Source organism: Galleria mellonella, unplaced genomic scaffold (assembly GCF_026898425.1).
Source record: "Galleria mellonella isolate WM207_F2 unplaced genomic scaffold, CSIRO_AGI_GalMel_v1 utg103, whole genome shotgun sequence".
In the NCBI taxonomy this organism is placed as follows: Eukaryota; Metazoa; Arthropoda; class Insecta; order Lepidoptera; family Pyralidae; genus Galleria; species Galleria mellonella.
Genome location: NW_026441966.1, coordinates 3,870,839 through 3,894,685, shown reverse-complemented (window position 1 = coordinate 3,894,685; position 23,847 = coordinate 3,870,839). Strand labels below are relative to the sequence as shown.

Below are 23,847 nucleotides of genomic sequence, written 5' to 3'. Positions count from 1 at the left end.
TTTAGAAAGTTTCACATTTTTTAAATTTATTATTTAAATCACGATATTCCTCCATAATCATATAATAATTAATGTTACATACAAAATCATGGATATGGAAGAGATTTTGTTTATTTGTTGTCCCTTGGCGCCTAAACGGCTTAACTAATAGTCATAAAGGACTTAATGATATATACTATCATATCCATCAGGTGGGCCGTCAGCTTGTTTGCCATTCTAAATAGTATAAAAAAAAATGCTAATTGTTATCTCAAGGGATCGTTCCGGTCGCACAATCTTAGTCTGTGTCTTAGTTTGTGCGACCGGAACGATCCCTATACACTACACAGCTAATGAATGGCATATTCGATGACATAAAAACTTAAATACATACAACACGCAAAACAAATTCAATACAAGAAATATCACTAACATTAGTGGCGTCATTCAATAGATAACAATCTATAAATCAAGTTACAAATGCCATGTGTCGAATCTCACCTGTATAGATCTTGTACAGTGACTCCAACAATCCTTGCATCATTTTGTTGATTTGTTGTATACACACTGAACACTAAACTCACTGCGGTTTTATACAAAACAATGGTGCCCCATAACAAAACCAAATAATGTGATGTGTTCACAATAATGTTAACATTATTGTTGCTACAAACCCTTTAGATGTTGAAGCGAAACAAAGATTGCATGTAATGTGATCACTTTGAGTACAAGGAGCGACATGATGAAATAATCATGTGAATATTTATTTTCTTAGTTAAGTAACAAATTCTGTATGCAGTAATGTAATTAATTACATTCCATTTATTAATCATGATTATAAACTTCTGAGTACTATTATATGATCTATCAAAACAGCAAGGTGATCCCAATCTTAAACGTATTATTATAAGTTAAACATTCCAAAACTCATTGATGAATAACTGCAAAATTTGACTTTCCGTCCTATAATCCTGCAAATTTTGACACATCAGTTTCTATACTACAATATCCAAAAGTAGGGAAGGGGGCAAATCGAGAAGATTCCTAGAGCAAAATTGTCTTACCGTTAAAAAGGGCAGTAATCGTTATTTTAACTTGCGGCGACAAAAAAGTGAGATTAGGCCCTGCACATTATCCATTACTATAGACCATTCAATAAGCTAATTATCTACACGCATCTAATAAAGACGTCGCGATCGGATCCGACAAAGCGAATAAGATAACCGCAGTAGAAAAAAAAAATACTATATAAAGACACAACCTAGAAATGACTATAAGTTTTGAAGGTGAACGAACCACAAGACGGACAGTACGGTGGCCAAATTGAACTAACGGGAACAGCTGCCGGATCGTTATCATCAATCAGATTTGCGTAACTATCTGTTAGCAATTACATCTTACACATGAGTAGACAGAACAACTGCATATTCGGTATGTAGTACAGTTACAGAAGACAATAATAATCTCTAAATACAGACATACCTTTGGAGTAGATAGATAATTGTTACACAATAAACAAATTGAGAGAAAGTAGAAAACGTACATCTCAATTGTATTTTGATACATCTAAATGGTCAAATTCATGTATATTTTAATAACTACCACATATCTATTTGTAAAGCTACAAAATTATGAAATAACACTATAAAATGTGTTATTGTATTCTAAATACATTATGTCAATAAAGATAAAACACCGCTAAGACCTTGATTAGCATACAAATCTTCATAAGGCGATAAAAAATACTATAATACAGAAGGTCGTTGATGTAATTCCTTACGTGGCCGCCCACGGGAATAACAATGGGAAACTGACCAAGGCATATTCTGTTAGAGTTAGACGTATGAACGTTATGGCTCTTTATATCTTACTTTATAGTGTCGAAACGAAAACGTGGGCAGGAGTTGCATTGAGACTACTTGTCGTATGAAAGCTTTATTAAATTGATATCCAAATGTCGCAAACAAATGATGGTATCTCAATTTATTTTCCTAATCTAATTTGACGGTAAGGAAGACAAATACATTTCCAGCTATAAGTTGGCACCAATCTCTAAACATGTCAAAGTCTTTTAGAACTTTAACTAGCGTTTCCTAAATCCATTTGTCAAAAACAAAAAATAAATAAATACAAATTATTATGAATAGGATGGCGGTCATTGTAGAAAAAATTGCAAAATACTATTTACCGAGTCTCATTGCAAGCTTATTTCAAAGACCTCTTAAAATATTATTTATTAAAGGAACAAAAGAAAACCAGCTTTGTAGTAACTAACTGGCATATATAGTAATATCGTATGAGGTCGTAATGTCATAAGTGTTTGTTTTTAAGACATTAAGACATTACTTTTTAAGACATTACTACATATTAATGATAGACGTTTTAAACTCAAGGTTAATTCATTCTTAAAATCGAACAAAAGCTCATAAGTAGGTATAGTAATTACATAATATTTATATATCGACAAAAGGGATTAGTATGCATAATTCTTAATTGTTTTGCTATTAAAAAACTAAGTACTACACATATTTTATCTAAGACTTACTTTATATATCAGACTAGTAGTTGAAAATCCAGTTTGTAATTTTAAGGAGAAATACGATTACGGAATGAATGTTGTTTTTTTTTTTAAATAATATTCTATGTATAGGTTATATATTTATGTACACAATAGGTAGATTATATTGAAACTCGAATAAAGTTGTACCATTCACTATAATGCGGATGAGCCAAAAAAGGATTCAGAATGCTAATATTTTAATAAATGAATCCCACGCAGTGTGTGGGCAGGTAAAATATTCGATGCTGAGATTGAATACTTGAAATAAATAAAATTAAGCGAAGTATATCACATTTAAAACAGCATGTCATGGATGTTATATGACTATAATACAAGTAGTACTATACTAACAATAAAAATGTGAAGTCGTTTTGTATGCACCTAATTCTACTCGTATCATACAACTTACTAGAATAACTAGATTGATTTTCATTAAATTGAAACAAGTAGTAGCGACATATACGAACGACGACAACGACGAACGACCTATAAACAGGCTATATTTTGTCCGGGAAAAGGATCAGAAAAACAATTCTACGCGAATGCATTCATGCGTAAAACAACAAGCATTACGAAAACTAACAGCACTGAAAAGCGAACATTCTACATGAGAATAAAAATCAGTAATGATTAATGGGTAAAAATAACGAATTCAACGTTTCTTGAAAAATTCGTGGAAAAGAAACGTGTACATACATTAAAAATAGACACGCCAATAACAATGAACAAATAAATGAAGACACTAATGAGACGCCGTCGACGCGAATGTTCGTTAAAATTAGCCACACATGAAAAGCCCCTGTGAAACGAACGAAAGAAACGTTAAACACAAAAGCGGTAACTATTGATGTCGCGGACCCGTATGATCGCACTGCAACCACTATTTGTATATTCATTTATTTTTTAAAGTTGTCTACTTGTAACCGTCGAGATCTCGATACAATCGAGTCTATCAATGACTGCATTACTGACATAGCTTGCCGTCTCGATGTATTCGTGGGCACGCTATTCGTTTTCTGAGGAACTAGATACAGACAAATTTAGTCCATCAAATGCATTCACCTTGCAACTTGAAAGACTCTGAAACATTAACTTACTCACTACAGTATGATAATGTTGCATAAAAATTAAAAATTATAACAGTCATAAGACCTGCACAAATTGTAATTTATATGTTCTTAAATTGGCAGTAACATTGTCTGCTCTCATGTCTAATAAGACAGACGCCAGAACAATGTCGATGGCTCCTCATACCCAAGTGAACACAATGTATGACTTGACACGAATCAGAAGTTGTCGTGAACTTGTATTGAATAAACTTCATTAACACTCAATATGAGACATCACTAAACATTCTTAAAAAGAAATTAATTTGGAAAAGGAAATGCTGTAGAAAACTTTTAATGAACACTCGCGGCGTTATGAACTTGTTTGATCGCGTGTTTTGAACTTGGGAGCGCGTTTCCTAGGTTAAACTAGTAATGTTTGTTCGCGAGTCGCTCCAGGCCAGAGCGGGTGTACATCGCGGATCGCGCGCCCGCGCCGTGCGCGGTCTGCCGCACCGCCGCCGCCACTGGCCTACCGGGATTATTTATAAATTCATACAGACAGGGGGTCGTAGAATTTTGCACGACGCCGTTGGTATGCCGCAGCTAATGACTGCATCAGGTCGCGCCGGAAACTGAGTTTTACGGTGTCTCATTCTTGGCTGATACTCCAATACAATCACATTAGTCGCACATAATAAACACATTTTGGTACTTCACAGACAAACAATTACAGATGCAAATTTAAAGAATCTGGTCCTTGTTTATTTTGGAGCGCTTTTAAAGGTTTATTAAATATGCAATAATTTTCATTCCGACTAATATTACTAATCTCAAGATAAAGCACAGCTATCAATTTGAAATATGCGAGCATACCACGTGACGTTAGGGAAAGATGATCATGCACGAGGTGACCAGTTGCGCAAGCGCACCATTTGGAAATATTTTCCGCGACCCTGGCCATGTCGCCCACCTGAACAGGTGTTTTCTGTGTTCTCTAATCGCTGATGCCGAGTTATGACACTGGGTTCGACACGTGGGCGATATGTATTAATAACACACGCTCATTAGCCAATTGAAAATCTGTTGTATTACGAGTAATACAATCCAGTTGAGATATTAAGTTTGAAAATGTACGAAGATTTCACCGTAGCGCGTAGTGCATTTCAGCCATTCATTGTTGTCTGCTAAGACCTCCCAATTATCTTTTCCTAAGAGACGACTTTGAGCCTATACTCGTTTACTTACTGCAATAGGAGTTATTATTCCCTATTATTGAACGTCACTACAAATAAAGCGTTTCTTATGAGGAAGCTTTGTATTCAACAGTGGACTGTTAACGATTGATGTGGTTGATCCATTATATAAAAAAAAAGTTTCCAATTCTAATTTAAAAAATCAAGCAGATCTGAAATTTTTTTATCTAATTATTTGCAACACTGAAAAAAGCACGATTGTTTTATAAAAAAAAATTGTTTGATAAAAAGAACGTGTTAGCCAATGTAACGTTTCACTGGACAAAAGGTTACCAGTTTATTACACTCGATGCTTTAGCTAAATACTCGTAATCTGGGTGCTGTGTTAAATCCCCCATAAAAGGATACTATTTTAATGCTACCTGTAAGATAATTATAATTAAGGGAAGGATTAAAATTAACTACATGTATGATTCACGGACAATCGAGAATGTATATTAAATTTGGGAACCCTTGTGGTATGATCTTTCACGTGATATGTTGGTTGCATCTTATACCCTCCTATTCTTCAAGCGTAGCGTGAAAAATCATGTTTTTATGCAACTCAGAATGGCAAACAAGCTAACGGCCCACCTGATGGAAAGTGATAACCGTCGCTTATAGACATGAGCAGTACTATGAACATAACAGAGTATACTGTTTCACCCATGATACCCCCCATGCGTGACCATTCCTGAGAACTCAGGTGTTAGTCCTCTGTAGAAACACAAATGGGACGAAGGTGTCCAAAAGCAAACGATTTTCGTACAAAATCTCCCTCTGGTAAAAAAAAACATATAGTAGAGTAAAACATTTTATTTTTTCGGTTAATCACGTTCATGATTAACCGAAAAAATAAAATGTTTATATTGTCTCCGTATTCGCTCAGGATGGTGTCAGGTTGTTCCCGCACTCCAGTATGCGAGCAGAACTTCAATTATGCGCAAAGACATATAACTGAAAGTACGTATGGGCCATTTTAAGGGGCCAAGTTCACCCTGGAAAATAGTCTTAAATACGCCAATGAGAGCTGTGACTCCATGCATGTGACTCTATATGTTGATTGACTGATAATCAATGAATCACTCCACTAGACCACTAAATATTCGCCATTTGGCACAGTTTACAACTCACGCCCGGTTTCTTGACAAATGACAGCTAAAGTTAAAAATATTGAGTGTCTATACTATTTTCTCAACCGAACACCGATATGTGGGTAGTTGTTCAGTACAAATATTATGCTACGTATCAAAGTTCATCCACTCAATATTTGCACGTGTGTTAACTACATATACATAGTTATCTACCTATTATACTTCACATCTATCTGTTCTGCATTAACCAAAGATTGTCTATAAGAGGTTACCCCAGCGATAAGACCGCTGTTATGTGGAATATTCACATGAAATACTCATTTTATACTATTACTATTTAAATAATTCACCGTGTGATCCCGGCTTAGAATGGGCCACCTCTACCATCCAGTGGGTGTTGAGGAATGAACAGCAGCGTCCCTTTTAAACCATCACCAAAATTCAACTGGTTGACAACCAACCTGCCTGCCAAGTATGGCAACTACTGGTAAAATTCCCCTTATAGAGAAGGCCTGTGTTCAGCAGTGAGCAGTTAATGGCCGATATGATGATAATGGTAATAATAAAAATTAAATAAATCAGTTGCTGTTCACAGTCGAGTCGTTTCATTTAATCCACTACCTCCGCCTTTTATACCTTTTTTGTCCGTATTTTAATTTATACTTTATGCTACAGTCTTTCATTGGAATTTTCCAATTTGTCATTGTATATTTTTATGCTTTGGAGCAATAAAGAGTAAATAATTAATATTTTATATTAGCAGCTATGCTTGCGTGAATCTATATATACAGTAACCTTATATATAAAGTTAGGATAAAACCCACCAAATTAATGAAATACTAAACTTTTATTCAAATCTTTTCAGCCCTTTAAACGCGATTGAACAACAAACTCCCAAACATCTTTACAATTTTTCACATTTATTAGTTTTGAAAGAAAAAAGCCAAACCTTTAAACTGATCGGGCTAACGTTGACTGACCGATAAAAAATTAACTATTTTTGTTGTAACTTAGAATGGAAAACAAGCTGACGGCCTATCTGATGGAAAATGGTAACTGTCGCCTATAGATATGAACAGTGTACTAATGATTGTGGAATTAAACAAAATAATTCTAATCAAATAACCTTGGGGAAGGGATTGTTAGTAATGGGGTCTAATTGACCCATTGCTAGCAATACACCGTAATAATAATCAGGTCGACCTCCACGCGATTCCCCCTGGAAACCATCGTGATTAATTCTAGTGGAATTTGTCACGATGGGCTAACTTGTCTTTTCATCCTCACCTATTATTACTCACTGGTGCCCCACCAACATACCCCGATGCATAGGCGGGGTTACCATGCCATTATCACCCATTTAAAAAAAACCAAATAACTAGTTATATGGAGTTCCCCAAGATAACACCTAGTTCAGTAAAAATAATTAATTTTTAATATTCGCTGCACCACTACAGCAAACGGCATTCCGCGCACGACAGTTCGTGGGACACGCGTCATGAGTGACAGATGGACACATTGAAGTGCCCTTGTCGTTTATTTAGATCTATTTCTATGGAACCATATTTTACTTACGTCACGTAGTTTTTTTTTTAATTCAAAACCTAAGTTTTTAAACAGAATAAAATTTAGAAAATAGATAAAAATAAGTAGGTATGTGCAGCACAAAAAGTAACTAGTTTAGTCGTAACAAAATTAATATACATACAACCAACATAGGTGGGTTTAAAGTCTACCGTTTTTTATTTAACCAGATGGAACAAGCAAGTAGATGGGCTACCTGATAGAAAGTAGTAACTGTCGCCTATAGACATGAACAGTACGAAGGACGTTACACAGAACACGCACTGCAGCACACATGGCATTTATAAGTTGCAAATTAAAATTATTACAAAAATATTTATCAAAATCGACTCACAACGGGCAAAATTGAATTTTTCTATTTCTTGAAGTGTTTTAAAAACGGACAATATTCTAATTTCAAAATTATTTGAATCTAAAAATAGAATAGTATTATTAGTTTTCAGTATTAACGGTTTATAGGCCGTAACAGCTGTATGTGTGACGTGGTTTCATTGTGGATTTTATTGCCCATAAAGTATTGTCTGAAAATTTCGTTCGCCACTGTATACTGTGACGCAAGCTGTTTCGATATGATGTAACTGTTCAAGGCAAATTGCTTAACCTATTGTTTTTCACAATTTTTCATTTTTATGTCTAATTAGACCACACATACATAGATAGAATTCCGGTTTACATATCCGATACAAAATTTCAAACGTTGCAATAGGTACTATAAGAATTATTCTTATGGCAATATTCATTAAATTCATATACCAGTTTTCTGTTCGATATTAAAATCGAATAAATCTTTTTTTCATTGATTGCCAAACATTGACACCCTTCGGTTTTTTTTTTTTGATTCAATAAGATTTAATCTACTGTGTCTTAGTACTTATAGTTACACTTCAGTTTTGAGACTAAATTGCGTTGACCAGATTTATATATTTATTTATCTAAGCATTGTAAAACTGCAGGCAAGTGTTTATCACTTGCCTGCAATTTTACTGTTACCTCTATGGCAAACCTAACATCTAGAAGGAAAAGGGATTGTTAGTAATGCGGACTACAAGTCTCATTGCTAACAATATTCCCTGTCAGATCGACTTCCCCATGGTACCCCTTGAAAACCATCGTGCTGAATTCCAAGTGTACTCATTATAATGGGCTAACCATAAGATTTGCCTTTTTATTCTCACTGGTACCCCATTAGCGCAAGCGAGGCTACAAATCGATTATCATCCATTAAAAAAAAAATTACACAAAAATTAAATTCAACTGCGGGTTAACAAACAATAATACGTAAGTACATCTATTGACTGACAAAGTGCTACCTCTACATAATATTACGCTTCGTAAAACCCGAGTTTCGTTTAAATATAAAAGCAGTAAACGGAACAAACAAGATCGAACGAATAATCAGTCTGTGATAGTATAGTTTGTTTGATATTTACACTAACATAGTTTGTGTAATGCTGGGTCAACACATAAGTATTTTTCCAAATAACTTTACCGTAACGAAGTATTTTCTGGAATGTTTGGCTGATTTAAGTGCTTTATAATATGTACTGGTTGACGGAGAAATAGTCTTTAGACCAATATGCATTTATCAGATGAGTTATGTAACTAGACGAAGCAAGAGATTAAGTACAGACGGCTTTTAGCACACCGTCGCGTCTCTCTGTCTACACCATAACGGGCGTGAGGATATATAGATTTTAGTAATATCAATAAATGCTTTTAATACAGTAATTTACAAAACGTAAACTATTAAATTCATACTGTAAACTGTTGATAAAACATTCCGACAGAAACATGTTATTTTGGTGGAAGATAGACTTTAGTATAGGTATAAAAAAAATTAAAAACTAAATGACATTATAAGATAATATCATATTAAGTCAAAGTTAAAATAAACTTTATTTGGACTAATACAAAAACTCTTTTAAATCGTCACAATTTTTTAGAAAGGCACACATAATTATTGTGATGATTAGTATAAAATTATTGGAATATTTATTTCTCCTATTAATAGTTATTTGTAGTAATTATAAGTTCAGTTTAATATAATTTTTCTAAAGTATTTAAAAATAGATTTACTTATTATTTCATTAAAAAATCTTATTATACAACTTTATTCATTTAAAACTTATTGAAAATATGGTACAAAAGGCATACTAAATGCTATAAGCATTCTCTATCAGTCAACATTTAGAATATACAGCGATACTCGATGGCGGTTTAAAAAATCTAGAAACAAAAGACCTTCATGGATATCTCAGTTTATACTTATTCATGTGCGGAACCCTAAAAACGGATTATTTTCTTACGGTTCTCCATTTTTTTTTTGTCAAATACAAATTCGACTAACACAACAGTGTTGTAGCAGCGTGTAGTAAAACAAACAACATCCGTTAGTCAAACCGATGTCTATGTTCAGGATGTTGGGACGCGTGTTTTTAAGTTCGCAAACATACATAAAGGGGGCAATGTGAAATATTTTATGTATAACATCTATGTGTTGTCAGTTCAGGATCTTGGCAACACTCGCGCATTTTATATCCACGGTTAACGAACGAAATAAGCATTTTTCTGTTTACACTTCAATATTTGAGAATTAAAACATTCTTGAAGCTGGATTTAAAAGGAATTTTATACATTTTATCGACAAATTTAAAGTAAAAGATTTTTATGATCTGAAAGTTATATATCAGCCATCTACCTACCATAATAAGAGGGGTTTTGCCAGTAGTTACCTCAATTGGCAGGCGGTTTGGCAATCGCAGTGAGGCTTTAGTGATATTTAAAAAAAAACGCTGCTGCCCATCCCTCGACTATTGAATTTCTTTACTCGCCTTTTACTGCACCCACGGAAAAGGAAGGGGTGGCGCATTCTATGCCAGAACAACAAAGCAAATAATCTATTTCAATAAAAATTAATGGAAAAGATAACAATAAAAAAAAAAAATACCACAAAACAGAAATGAAATTAATAACAAAATGAAACATTCTATCAATTAATCTTTTTCCATTATTTGTATTATGAGTATGTACTTTTGAATATGAATATTGAATTACAATAAAAATCTGATATATAGATACTATTTACATATGTACAATTGGATCGCCTTAAGTCCCGATAATGTATTTTTTTTTATACAACTTAGAATGGCAAACAAGCTGACGGCCCACCTGATGGAAAGTGGTAACCGTCGCCTATAAACACGAGCAGTACCATGGACATAACAGAGTGTACTGCTCCCTCCATGCGTTGCCATTCCTGAGGACTCAGGTGTTATTCTTCTGTACCCTGTAAATTCACGCCATATCCCATCCTTCAAACCGAAACACAGACATGCAAACACAACTGCTTCACGGTAGAAACACGAATGGGACAGAGGTACCCAAGCAATCGACTTTTGTACAAAGTTTCTCTCTGGTAAAATATATATTTATAATACGAGTATGTATCAACAATGCGAACGTTTAAAATTAAATACTTATTATTTAAGTTCTAGTGAAACAGACTATAATTTTTTTTTTAAATTGGTCTTGGCGCCAAGAGATAACAAACAAACACACACATTTATAACATTAGTAAGGATAAAAAAGATCACCAGTCAAGAATTCGAATGAATTTGTGTCAATGCACCAGAGTTGACGTCACATAAAACTAGGGTTGCCATATGTTGAATTTCAATAATAATTTGGAAATGTTCCATAATTAGAAGTCAAGTTGTATAATTTAAATAATTTGAACTTTAAATATAACAATAAACAGAATTAATTGACGACTTATCAAGATAAAACATATAAAAGTTTTTAAGTAAGACCTTTAGGAAGACAATTGTGTAATTGTGAAAATCGCATTCAAATTATTTAAGTAGTTTTCGCGTGATGCCGAAACAAACAGACAAAATTTATAAAAATTATATATATATCTATTGATTTTATTGAGACATCCATATAAATTTTTCCTAAATATCTTCCTGCACAAAGATCATCTAGCTACAATTTTATTATATTAATAAGATTACATCTTATCGTCTTAACAGTTTGACCAATCCTCATAAAATCTGATACACAAGCAGAATTTGAGTATCACGGTGACGCGAACGAATTTACGTGTAATTCTCTCATCTGAATTCCAATACAAAAACCTTTTTAAAAAGTCAACGAATAGTGGAGCACGTGGAGTACCGGTCGACAGCCCTTTTTTTCTCAACGGACGCGACCGATTACCGGCGACAATTGAGCGCATGCGCGACTACTCTTCGCTTCCTGTGATGTCATACGAAATTGTAGTGTTTCCACAAAATTACCAATTAAACCAGCTAGTAGTAAACTACAATATTTGGGTCACAACAATTTGTGTTGAAAATTATATTGTTTACGATTGCGTCATATTGAGTGATATAATGAATGATATAAACCTGTGATGAGAAAACATATGTCCTTGATGTAAATATTTGTTTTTTGGCGTTTGTCTTATGGTTTAATATGTGTATAACATAGGACACCTTGCGTTTTTAGAAAAAATATCGGAAATGTATATCCAAATAAAGGTTTAAGCAATAATAGTTCTCGTATGTAAATATATATTAAACCTGTATACGCAATTATCGGTATAGTTATTTAAAATGTTAATTTAATTACGAACTATTTTTTCTTGCAGAAGAAAATTACTTAATAGCGATAATAAAATTGTGCATTTAATTACTGATAAAGTTTACATAAGTAAATATCTTTAATAATAATCATACTATGGCCTGGAAAAAAAAATGAAAAATATTACTTTGGCAACCCTATAATTTAGCAAAGATATTAAAATAATCAATTACACTTGACAACAGTACAATACAATATTTCAAAACTAACAGTGACATCCCATATTGTCTAGTGGTTAGGATACCTGGCTCTCACCCAGGAGGCCCGGGTTGAATTCCCGGTATGGGAATCCACATTTTGTTATTCCACCAACAATTTTCATTGAACAATGAACAATAAATAACTTTAAAAACATAATAAATTCATCTTTGGCTTCAAAGAATGAGTTTGGCCGCCGGTTCCAAGAATCTGAGTTTTTATGTTTGTTTTGAACATTTTTTACAACGAGGAAAGTAAATTGCTATTGATGGTGATGGAACGCTACTGTACATTAAGCATTTTATTGAATCTGAAATATTTATTTTATTTTGGGAAATTTTATTTTATTTTTATGAAATTATCACATGCATAATATGCTGACTAAGTAACTGGAAATAAAGAGAAAGATTGCGCTCAATAACGTGTCTAAGAAGTAGCCTATGTCTACCAGTGGACTAAGGTGGATCATCATCATCAGCTTATACTTGTGAATCCGTAATCGAAAGATTAACGAACTTGGTAACCACAAAAAGAAGATAACTAGTAGATTAATCTGAAAGCTCGATATATTTCAACAAATGATCGGTAGATTTAGCTTAATTATAAGATCATATAGGCTAAATAACGACATAAACATTGGCATTCAAAGCATAAACTACGTTCTTTTTAGAATCCATAGAATCGTAATATGTTTTAGACACTGCTTTTTTTAGATGCTGGTATTTCCCTTATATCTAAGTAGTTTTCCGTTGGATATATATATATATATAATAAGGTGAAGATTAAATCCGGTCCATTGTCCACAATAGGACAAATTCACCAGGAATAAACTGTGATGGTTTCCAAGGTGAGCCGTGTGTAATCTAAACTAATAGGGTCTTACTATAAGCTAGCAATAATGGGTTGCCAATCCCCATTATTTATAATTGTTTTTCCCAATGTAAATGTCGATTATCATTGATAATTATATCATAACATTAAAATCTCTAATCTCACTTACTATATATAAAGGGCACTGAGAAATTACATTAACAGATTAAGTAATAGGTTTAACATTTTATTATTGAAAGTGGCAAACGCCTAGAGCCATGAACAACACCACAAACACTTCAACATAGACAAAACAGTGGTACGCAGTGCCATGAACAAAGGCGGAATATTAGAAAATAACATTACACCGAGGGCATTCCTCCCTTAAAAGGTGGGCACGGTTCGGTCACAATGCGCGCGGGCAGCGCTTGCACGTCTTTATTAGCCATGAATGGCGGTAATAAACTATTCGAAATAGACTCGCTTCCCGGTGGCAATGTTGTCCCGGGATAAAACAGCTTCATCAGGACTTGGGAAATCGACAACTTCCAAACAGCTGTCAATCACAAAATATATCCATTTCTTCAGTACCAAAATTTAATACTTTTATAAATGAGACAGTTAATGAGGATTTGTGGACGTGTTTCTCACTTTCATACAAAAATACAAAACAGGATATTTTATATAATGATTCACGCTGGCAAAGTCGCAGGATACAGCTAGTTATGAAATACAAAGGGTGAAATCGAAATCTTTAGGTAAAAACCTAAGGCAATTCCTAAATAAAGATTAAATTAAAATAAATAATAATAAATTAAATAATAATAAAGATTATTATTTCTTCTTATGGCAGTGTGTTACAAATGAAACTGAACACTGTCCAAACAAACATAATCAAAACGATAGAAATAATCGTCACCCATACTGACACAGGGCGTATATGTAATTCAATTACTTAGTAAAACTGTAATATAAAATTATATTAATCAGCTTCCTTGCCTTATGTGTAACCAGAATTAGAACATCTGGGGGCACAACCCTGAATCTTATTTATTCAAAGCAAGACACTGCCAATTGTTAAACATATTAATCGAATTCTACCTTTATACTATGTTCATTGTAGTTTAAATCAGCCAGTATATACCTGAAACAAGAAAAAAAAATTAAAAACAAATGGTTTATTTCACAAAGAAATCTTACCTATAACTTAAACAGATGACGACTGGTCAAATCCTGCTAACATTATTAGACAATTTGTAAAGATGTTTAAATGTACGTTAATATTCTATGTGTTAATGTAGGATATATATCATATCCCATAAATTCATGTATCCGTAGACTTTATATGGATACATTTTATACTAAATATTCATATAATTATAACATTAATATACTTTTTAATACGAAATTATTACATAAGTAACATACACAGATGAAATGAAAATCGACCAAACAAATTTTTTTTAAAGTCGTTTCAAAAGTCACATGCAAGATTTCAACACGCAGCAACTGATAAATTTAACTGATAGTTAAAAGTACAAAACAATATCTTATACATTTTGTAGGTATCTACTACTCACTATCTGTAAACTTTTTAAATTTATAAGTACCAATTAGTAATTAAAAAATTAATTGAGGTGACAGTAAATTAATCCTTGGCCGAATGAACGGATAATTAAATTGTAACGACAAATAATTGGAGTTATAAAATGAAATAGTAAGCAAAAAACGTTTCTCAAATATATTCGTATAACAAAATTATTATTATAAGAAAATCGAAAGTATCATTACGTCCATTACATATTATGTAAATGTTCATAAGTATGACACATTTTTTATACCACTAATATGGCAAAGAAGCATACATCCAATAATATACTTCCGCAAAATAACACTTCTATCTATCCTATTTAAGAGCTGTGCTCTTGCCAGTGGAGTTCCTGAGATGGTAAATGGTTACCATAATAGTAGCCTATGGACGCATGCAATACCAGAACCATTATGTGCGCGTTGCCGACACTGAAGAAATCTCTTTACCCTTTTTTCAACCGACTTCAAAAAAGAAGATTGTTCTAAATTTGGTTGTATTATTTATGTTTGTTACCTCATAACTCCGTTAATTGTAAACTGATTTAGAAAATTATTTTTTTATCTAAAAGTGTATACGTATAGAATAATCTTTTCGAAATTTTATCAAAATCAATTGAGTAGCTTTTTATTTTTATACAACTTAGAATGGCAAACAAGTTGACGGCTGACCTGATGGAAAGTGGTAACCATCGCCTATAGACATGAGCAGCACCATGGACATAACAGAGTATACTCTTTCGCCCATGATACCCCCCATGCGTTGCCATTCCTGAGGACTCAGGTGTTATTCCTCTGTACCCAGTAAATTCACACCATATCCCATCCTTCAAACCGAAACACAGCCATGCAAACACAGCTGCTTCACGGTTGAAACACGAATGGACAGAGGTACCCAAGCAACTGAGGGAGATCCAACAAGAAGAGAGAGACTTTTGTACAAAGTCTCCCTCTGGTGCTTAGTTTTTAAATCAAAATAACTAGTTTTACCACAATGGAAGTCGGATTTTTGTGGCACACAATTTTAATTGTACATCGAATATGCATAGCGAAATATTTCTTATTGACATGCAAGTAGTTACTTTGATAAAGGTCTGACTGAAACTGATAAGATATGAGTGCGTTCCCCGAAAAACCTTGAAGGATGTAATTACAATGTATATTTGTGTGCACTGTGCTGAAGATAAGGATGAAACTGTTTCGATTCGAATGTGTAATGCCGTATGAAAAAACATTTCACAATAAGAGGCGCCATTAAGTGACATCAATCCTCTTCCGTTGTATGCCATTTTATCTCTCTTAGTACTAAAAATGTCATACAATTAGAAAAGCCTGTTTATAATAATTACATTGATTTTCGTCTGCAAAAAGAGTACACGACTTCATAAGAGAGAAAGAATTTATATTGGGCCAACAAGAGAACAAACTCTACTAATTACAGAAGAGTTATCCAATTCGGAAGAAAATATTGCATAATATATGCACACAAATAAAAGCTGTAAATTTTCTTCCTTTCTAAGTTGGTCTAAAAGTAGTTTTTTATATTTTAAAAATTGTTTATATTAGTTAATAAAAATCAAGCAAATAGTACTGAATAAAGATTAAAAAGAAAGATTATGCTAAGTATGACAATCACACTTTTTAAAGCCTTTTAATTATGTAATTATAATTTGAGGATAAATTATCATTATCATCGAGAAGTTTCAAATCTCACAATTATGAGAAAGAAGCATGCTGTCCACCTGATGCTAAACGGTTGTTATAATCAACGGATAACTGCAACACCAGAATTAATCGCCTACTCGGATGAATCTTAGCCTATTCAAAAAAAAATCATCCAAATCAGATTACGGTTTTCCTCGATTAAAAAAAAACAATATCTAAACATCCTTTTATTATCGTGAAAATTAGCACTTATAATCGTAAAACAGATAAAGGTCATATCAAAATGAACTTTATCGATTATAAGCAAAGGAACATACATAGTTGCGGCAATAACTTTCGAGCTCAGCCCCCCATTGTTCTACTACTGGTTGTGCAACAGAATCCACCCGCTTATATTCCTTACACGATTTATTACACTACTCGATTGAACTACGGCTCGATTTTAACACCGATACATCGACAATCGTGTGCGGTGGCGCCTGTCGATTGATTATAAACAAATACATTTTGCTCTATGAATTCATAACAGAATTAATATGAAACCACGATATGAGAAAGTCTTATATATTGTAAAATTAAAATAATTAAGATTGTGTTCCATAAAAATAAAAAAAACTTACTTCAATTGTAACAAAAACAGTTATTCTGACTTAAAAACTATATTATTAAACTGATTTAGATAAAATAACCTATTTTTATGGGACCAATCTATAAGTATAGATACCCTTTCAGATAAAGAACTTTCCAAATCGGTTTATAAAACGAAGGAATTATTAAGTAACAAACATAATAAAATACAAACGAACCGAGAATCTTTTTCTTTATAAAATCGGTTGAAAATAACGAATTATGTTAAGAATGATCAAAATAGGATCAGAATTATTGAATATAAAGCGAAACAGACAAGTAAATGTTGCTCCGAAATAAAAACAGTGACTTCTATTATTATAGAACATGGCAAAAATATATATATATAAAGGTGTTTGTATGCTTGGTAATCAATCAATAACAAGGTTAAAATAATTTTATTGTAAATTAGTTCACAGGCGGACCATAACATACAGTATACTTTTAATCCTAAGTCTTGCGGACAAAGTTACAATCAGTTAAAAGTATACATGGGAAAAAACTGTAAAAACTAAACTCTAAAAACTCTAAAAACTGTCTTCTTTGTTTGTTGTTGCTTGGAGCTTTGAGTGCTCACATGACACTTTTCTATTCTTATCAATCAATATAATCCAAGACGAAGTCGCGGATAAATGCTAATATAAAATAAAAGATTTTAGACTTCTACCTATAGTGAAAAAGATTAGGTTTCGCTATTCTTAAACAAGGACGGAGACTAAGAAAGTTTTAACAATACCGTACGAATTATGCAAAATCTCAAAACCAGTCCTTTATCTAATACCACTTAAACAAAAAAAAAACATAACGAAACCGTATTTCCTCGTGTGCCAGATCATTAGATCATAATCGGAGAGTCCATCGCACGTTTGTAAAGTGTTACAAATAACATTTTTATTAGTTCATAAGACGAATTAACGACTAATATCGATTTATGTCGACCGTAAAATAGTTAAATATATTCGTAAGCCGTTCGGCCACTCGTGCCCACAATTTAAATTTCGATCTAACACCGATAAGGTTTTTAATATTCTATTATTGGCAGCCACTGTAGATAGATGCAAGGTTTTGCCGGAGCGTGGTACGTGTCTAATATACATCAATAATAGGTTTACAGCCAGCAACCTTCCTTGTGACTTGTATAGAAAAGATCATGTTTTGAGATATAGAAACGATATTTTGTATCCGGAATTCTATAGTAATAATTTTGATAATATTAAATTGATAAATAGGTACTAACTTAACCTCAATTCTCAATTCAGTTATTAAGAATAAAATGTCAATTTTCTATACAATTCAAGTTATAATTAATGACAAAGTTAATTTATGAGTATTTTTGTTATCTCTTCAACGGTTTAAACATTTAAAAGCATAAGATTAGACATTCGTGCTTTTTTTTGCTATGCAACATAGAATGGCAAACGAGCTGACGGCCCACCTGATGGAAAGTGGTATCCATCGCCTATAGATATGAGAAGTACCATGGACATAACAGAGTGTACTGTTTCGCTCATGATACCCCCATGCGTTGCCATTCCTGACGACTAAGGTATTAATTATCTGTACCCTGTAAATTCACTGTCATATCCCACCCTTTAAACCAAAACACAGAGAGGACAGACGGGATAGAAGTACCCAAGCAAACGATGTTTGTACAAAGTCTGGTTCGTGTAATACTCGTATTTGTGATGAGGAAAAACTCTTAATCGAGCTCAGCTATTTTATTATATTAAATTAATAGATCTGCAATAAATTTAATAAAAATGTAAGATAGTTATCACACTATCATACAATGTGACACATAATTGTAAACAACAGATAAGCTTTTCAATAAGAAAGAAAGACTAAAAGAACTCAACTGAGCAACTATAACTTACGACCGTAGTTGCCAGCCCTCTTTCCACATAACTGGAACAATACTACATGACCTCACATATGAAAACGAAAGCTATGGATGTTCGACGCCGCGAAAGGTCATGTCGAGTCGACACACTGCGTATGCAAAGTCCATTTCTCTCCATTTAGGGAGAGCCGACGTCGCCACACCCGCTCGGTGGACAGTTTAAGTGTTAATTTGTAACGCGGGGGCATATGTCAGTTATATACAAAATAAAATAAAATAAATACGGCCACTGTAATCCCAGAAGGGGTAGTCAGAGGCATTAGTTGACTCAGACGTTTTAGTAAATGTAAATAACCACTTTGCCCTCACTTCGTCGAGGATATTTGATTTGGTAAGAAGGACCGGACCTACCATCGTCCATTAGATTTATATAAATATATTTTTCATAAATTATTTGTTATTAATATAAACTCACGATAACAACACCTAAGATTTTGTGTCAATTTAATTTACCAACTAACGTCGTATGTAAATAAAAATGGGAAATAGTTTTAAATGTTGGTCATATTCTAATGTACAGTAATAAACAACTGTATTTAAATTATTATATTTCAATTATAAAATAAATTTATGTTATAAATATATGTTATAGTTATAATATATTAAATATTATAACTACGAAATAAAATGATACGTTGGAGTAAAAAAAATATTATCATATGACGGGAAAAATAAACCTACTGTCCAACCCAACTTCTACAAATCATTAATATATATACTTTAATTGATTTAAATACAATATTTACTGCGTGAATTTACTGGGTACACCTGAGTCCTCAGGAATGGCAACGCATGGGGGGGGGTATCATGGGCGAAACAGTATATTCTGTTATGTCCATGGTACTGCTTATGTTTATAGGCGACGGTTACCACTTTCCATCAGGTGGGCCGTCAGCTTGTTTGCCATTTTAAGTTATATAAAAAAAAAAAAAATATTATGGTATGTGCGGTCATTATGATATAAATGTGACTATCGAATCGATATCTGCATATATTATACATAACATCCATATAAGCAAAAAATAATGCAGACAACACGGGCGATGGTATAAAAACAAGTCATAAAAAGTCACTTAACAAGTATAGACCTTGTTTGAATGACACCAAGTACCCGAACAGGAATCCTAAACAAATATTCCAGTAAATGCCTACTTAAATTTCAAAAATTTAAAATCGAATCCCTTAACATTCCACACGGGTGTGTCTTTAATGTTTTTAATGATGCAGGAATGTTGTATATTTTTCTAAAATTTCGCACAAGGATCAGAAATAGACACTTCTGAAATTATTATTATATTAGCCGTTAACTGTCCACTGCAGAACATTATGGTAGCCTCGCCCATAAAGAGGGGTTGCCAGTAATTGCAACTCTTGGCAGGCGGGTTGACAACCGCAGTGAGGCTTTGGTAATATTGTTTATTAGTAATGGATTCTGATGGCCCCATTGCTAGCAATATGCCCTATCAGGTCGATCTCCACGCGGTTCCCTCTGGAAATCATCGTGGTTAATTCTTGTCGAATTCTTCACGATGGACCGACTGACCTGCCTGCAATCTCAAATATACTCACTGGTGCCCCGCCAGCGTATACCAATAGCGCAGGCGGGGTTGCAACTCCATTTTCATCCATTAAAAAAACCAATACAATAAATAAAAAGCTTTTTGTATAAATAAATTCGCATATTTAAGTACTATCTAACTATAACTATTAGTTTACTACTGAACTGATTTAAAAATACTTATCAATAATGTAATGATAAAACATATCAATATGAAAAATATGTTTAGATATTTTTCGATAAGAAGCACTGCAATGCCCGATAAGGTGTCATGTAAAGAACATAATACTAGCATATTGGGGAAGGGATTTTTAGTAGATAATGAGGACTAGCGATCCCATTGACAATATATCCTGTTAGATCGTCGACCTTCACGCGATATACCCTAAAAGCTATTGTGGTTAATTCTTAGAGAATACATTACGATAGATCAAGTTATGTTACTTTATTTTCATCTATCATGACTCACTGATGCCCCGCGAATGCGAAGTACCCAGTAATATAGATGGGGTTATTATTTTATTTATATCCCACCAAAATCATACCAGCATAGGACTTCTAATAAAAGACATTAGTTTATGAACAAAACTCTGATAAAAATACCTCGAAGATAGAATTATATCAGGAGCTAGCTAGCCACATTTACCCCTGGTCAATGTTTGCGTAAGCGTGTATAGTGTACCTAATATCAAACGCGTAATATTTGTAACAAAAACCTTAGGCCTGCTGTTTGTTTATGGAACGAGCAACGAAGCTACTCGAATTACATTCGTAAATATTGATAGTAATAAAATCATGATTTAGTATTCGCATAGCAACAGTCAGTCATGCTATCTATATATATATAGCGTGACTATATATATATATATATATATACTAGGGTAAAAAATGACAAAAGTAATATGAACAGCATCGATGCAAAATTTGAAATTATAAAAAATACAGATTGATAGCATAACACAACAAACATTTAAACATCGCATATGAAAAATATCAATAATAATAAAAAAGAAAACATGCAATACAAGATACTGATTATAGCGAAACAATCTTATCGCTAGTGTGATTTCTACCAGACAACTCATAGCAATGAATAAAACTTTTACACTAAAAATCCTAACAAATAATAAATAGAAAGAAAATAACTAAAACGAATTAGCAAATTCTTATCCCGGTCACACGGATAAAATCTAGTTATATAATAAAAATTTGAATCTAGAATACATTGCATCATTGTTCGTCATTAGCGAGGCACAGAGATATATTCGTCATTTCAAGCTTTTATCCACCACAGTGAGAATTCTATTTAAACAATGAACACATCGTTCCAGTGATTCATCAAAGTAAAGTTACCGACAAATCACGCGCAAACGACTACATTTCAACATAATTCTTATATTTATCAATACATAAATCAAATGGGTAATAAAAGCTACAAATAATACAGAATATTTCAAATGCGTAACTCGCCACCATTGAGAGCTAGCAGACCACCCTATGCGGGCGTCGAACCCAAAACCTGCGCGATCGAATAAACTATTCCTGGAGCAAACACGTCGATTTACGCTCTATTCGCAATAGTGGCTTGTGAAGCAATACAAACAATGAACGTGCTTGAAAACCGCGTTGCCGCAGAAAACACAAACCAGCAATGGTGAATAAGAACGTTCCACCACTTTACAATCCTATAAATGCCAACATGAAACTTTGATGCTTTACAGTGATTTAGGTTTCAATCAATTTTAGTGAACTCCCCTTATCGTGTGTTCATAGTGACGCGGTATGTATAATAGATACAATTAATGTTTCCAATAAACTCTATTCTTAAATTCTGCACAGAATAATGAAACCCGTAAAAGATTCATCATTTTTTGTTGTTCTTGGATCTGGTCTTTAATAAACATGAACCTTTCGAAGTATATCTTAAATGGTCACCGATGTCAATGATAAAGCCATTTGAGTGGAAATTATAAGGGTTTATTGATAAAAGATTATAATTGTATGGCGAGAAATAACGAGACTTCAATAAAATCGGCCATGGGCGCGTTGACTACTCAATAATTGACAATAACCATAAAATATTTTAAATTGTGACAGCTTTCAGTGAATATATTGGTTTTGGGTAAAGATATTGCAACACAATTCTATGCAACTCCTCTCGTCAGTATTACCAAATAAGAAGTTGTCACATTTTTAAATAATACCAATCTTTCTACATGAAGCGTACATTTTACTTTCCTTTTTTACTAATGGTATCCATTTTTGATTATCCAAAATAAATTCTCAACTTTTGCAATTCCGTCAAATATGGGTAACCAAGAATAACGCTAAAACATTTCCTCGAAAGCTGCAAATTGAGCAATGCTCCAGCAAATTGATTATGCTAATTTCAAAGAACAGAGTGGCTTATTGTTTCTTGTGCATACGCTGACTTCACAGATATACGGCAAAATTAACATAACGATAAGTAAACAACTTTATTGAGAAATCCTTGTAAAATATAATGGACATCGTCAAAAAATGTTTTTATAACACATGGGGCAAACAAGCATGCAGCTCCCCTGATGATAAGTGACTACCGCCGCCTATGAGCATCTACAACACCAGAGGCATTGCAGTGTGCTGCCAGCCCATTAAAAAAAAGTATGCTCTTCTAAAATTGATCCAATACCAACATAAACAGCAGAAAAATAATATTCCGATTGTTTTAGTACAAAAATGAACCCGATACATGATGCCATCCAATGAAAAATCATTCACTGTCGTACTTTGTGAATTTGAAAATATTTTTTATTCGATGCCCCAAAAACCTGTTCTACGCTAAACCGAAAAGCCTTGAAATTGATCCAACCGCATCATAGGTGTGCATGTCAACCTACTTTTATGATTGGTATCATTTCCATTTTGAATTACATTTAAAGTTTATCTAAAAAGGCACTTATTTCTATAGAAACAAAGTCCATAATATTAAACTATTGTTACATTGATAGCAGCTTACTGTAGATCAAACATGAATGTAACATGTAACGATATTAATATCTAGACGTATATATACTATGAACTGTCAACGCTGTTTAAAATATCCAAATTAGATATACTTACACTTTGATTGGCAGTTGTCCTTTCTATACAATTAACAGCATCGGTTGAATAACATAAAATTCAATACCTATAGAGACCTAGCAAGGTCTGTACAAACATAATTAAAGACAGATTTAGATATTGACGACGCTAATACTTCATATGAATTCCTAAGTATATCGTAACTAAATTTCGTAACTAGCTTTCATTTGTAAAAGATATTTATGGATAAAAATGCACTCCTATAAAAAACACTAAATCCTTTCGAAATATCACTTA

At 33.1% G+C, this 23,847-nt stretch overlaps 1 protein-coding gene and 1 non-coding gene across 4 annotated transcripts in view; one reads left to right on the top strand and one right to left on the bottom strand.

Annotated features, from left to right (window-relative positions):
* The window catches only part of LOC113517425 (rho GTPase-activating protein 23), a 477,294-nt gene that overhangs the window by 433,131 nt on the left and 20,316 nt on the right, over positions 1 to 23,847 (bottom strand). The window contains exons 1-2 of one of the 3 annotated variants that reach the window (XM_052902288.1): positions 3,692 to 4,093; positions 481 to 654 (exon numbers count right to left, since the gene is read on the bottom strand). The exons of 1 other annotated variant lie outside the window; for it this stretch is intronic. In XM_052902288.1, the coding sequence (XP_052758248.1) occupies positions 481 to 523 (43 nt within the window). In that variant the 5' untranslated portion in view covers positions 524 to 654; positions 3,692 to 4,093. Of the gene's footprint in view, positions 1 to 480; positions 655 to 3,691; positions 4,094 to 23,847 lie in introns of those variants that run through there. One more of the 3 variants, XM_052902317.1, reaches the window with a different exon arrangement.
* Positions 12,360 to 12,431, top strand: Trnae-cuc (transfer RNA glutamic acid (anticodon CUC)). The gene has a single exon. It is a non-coding gene; the product is annotated as a tRNA-Glu (tRNA).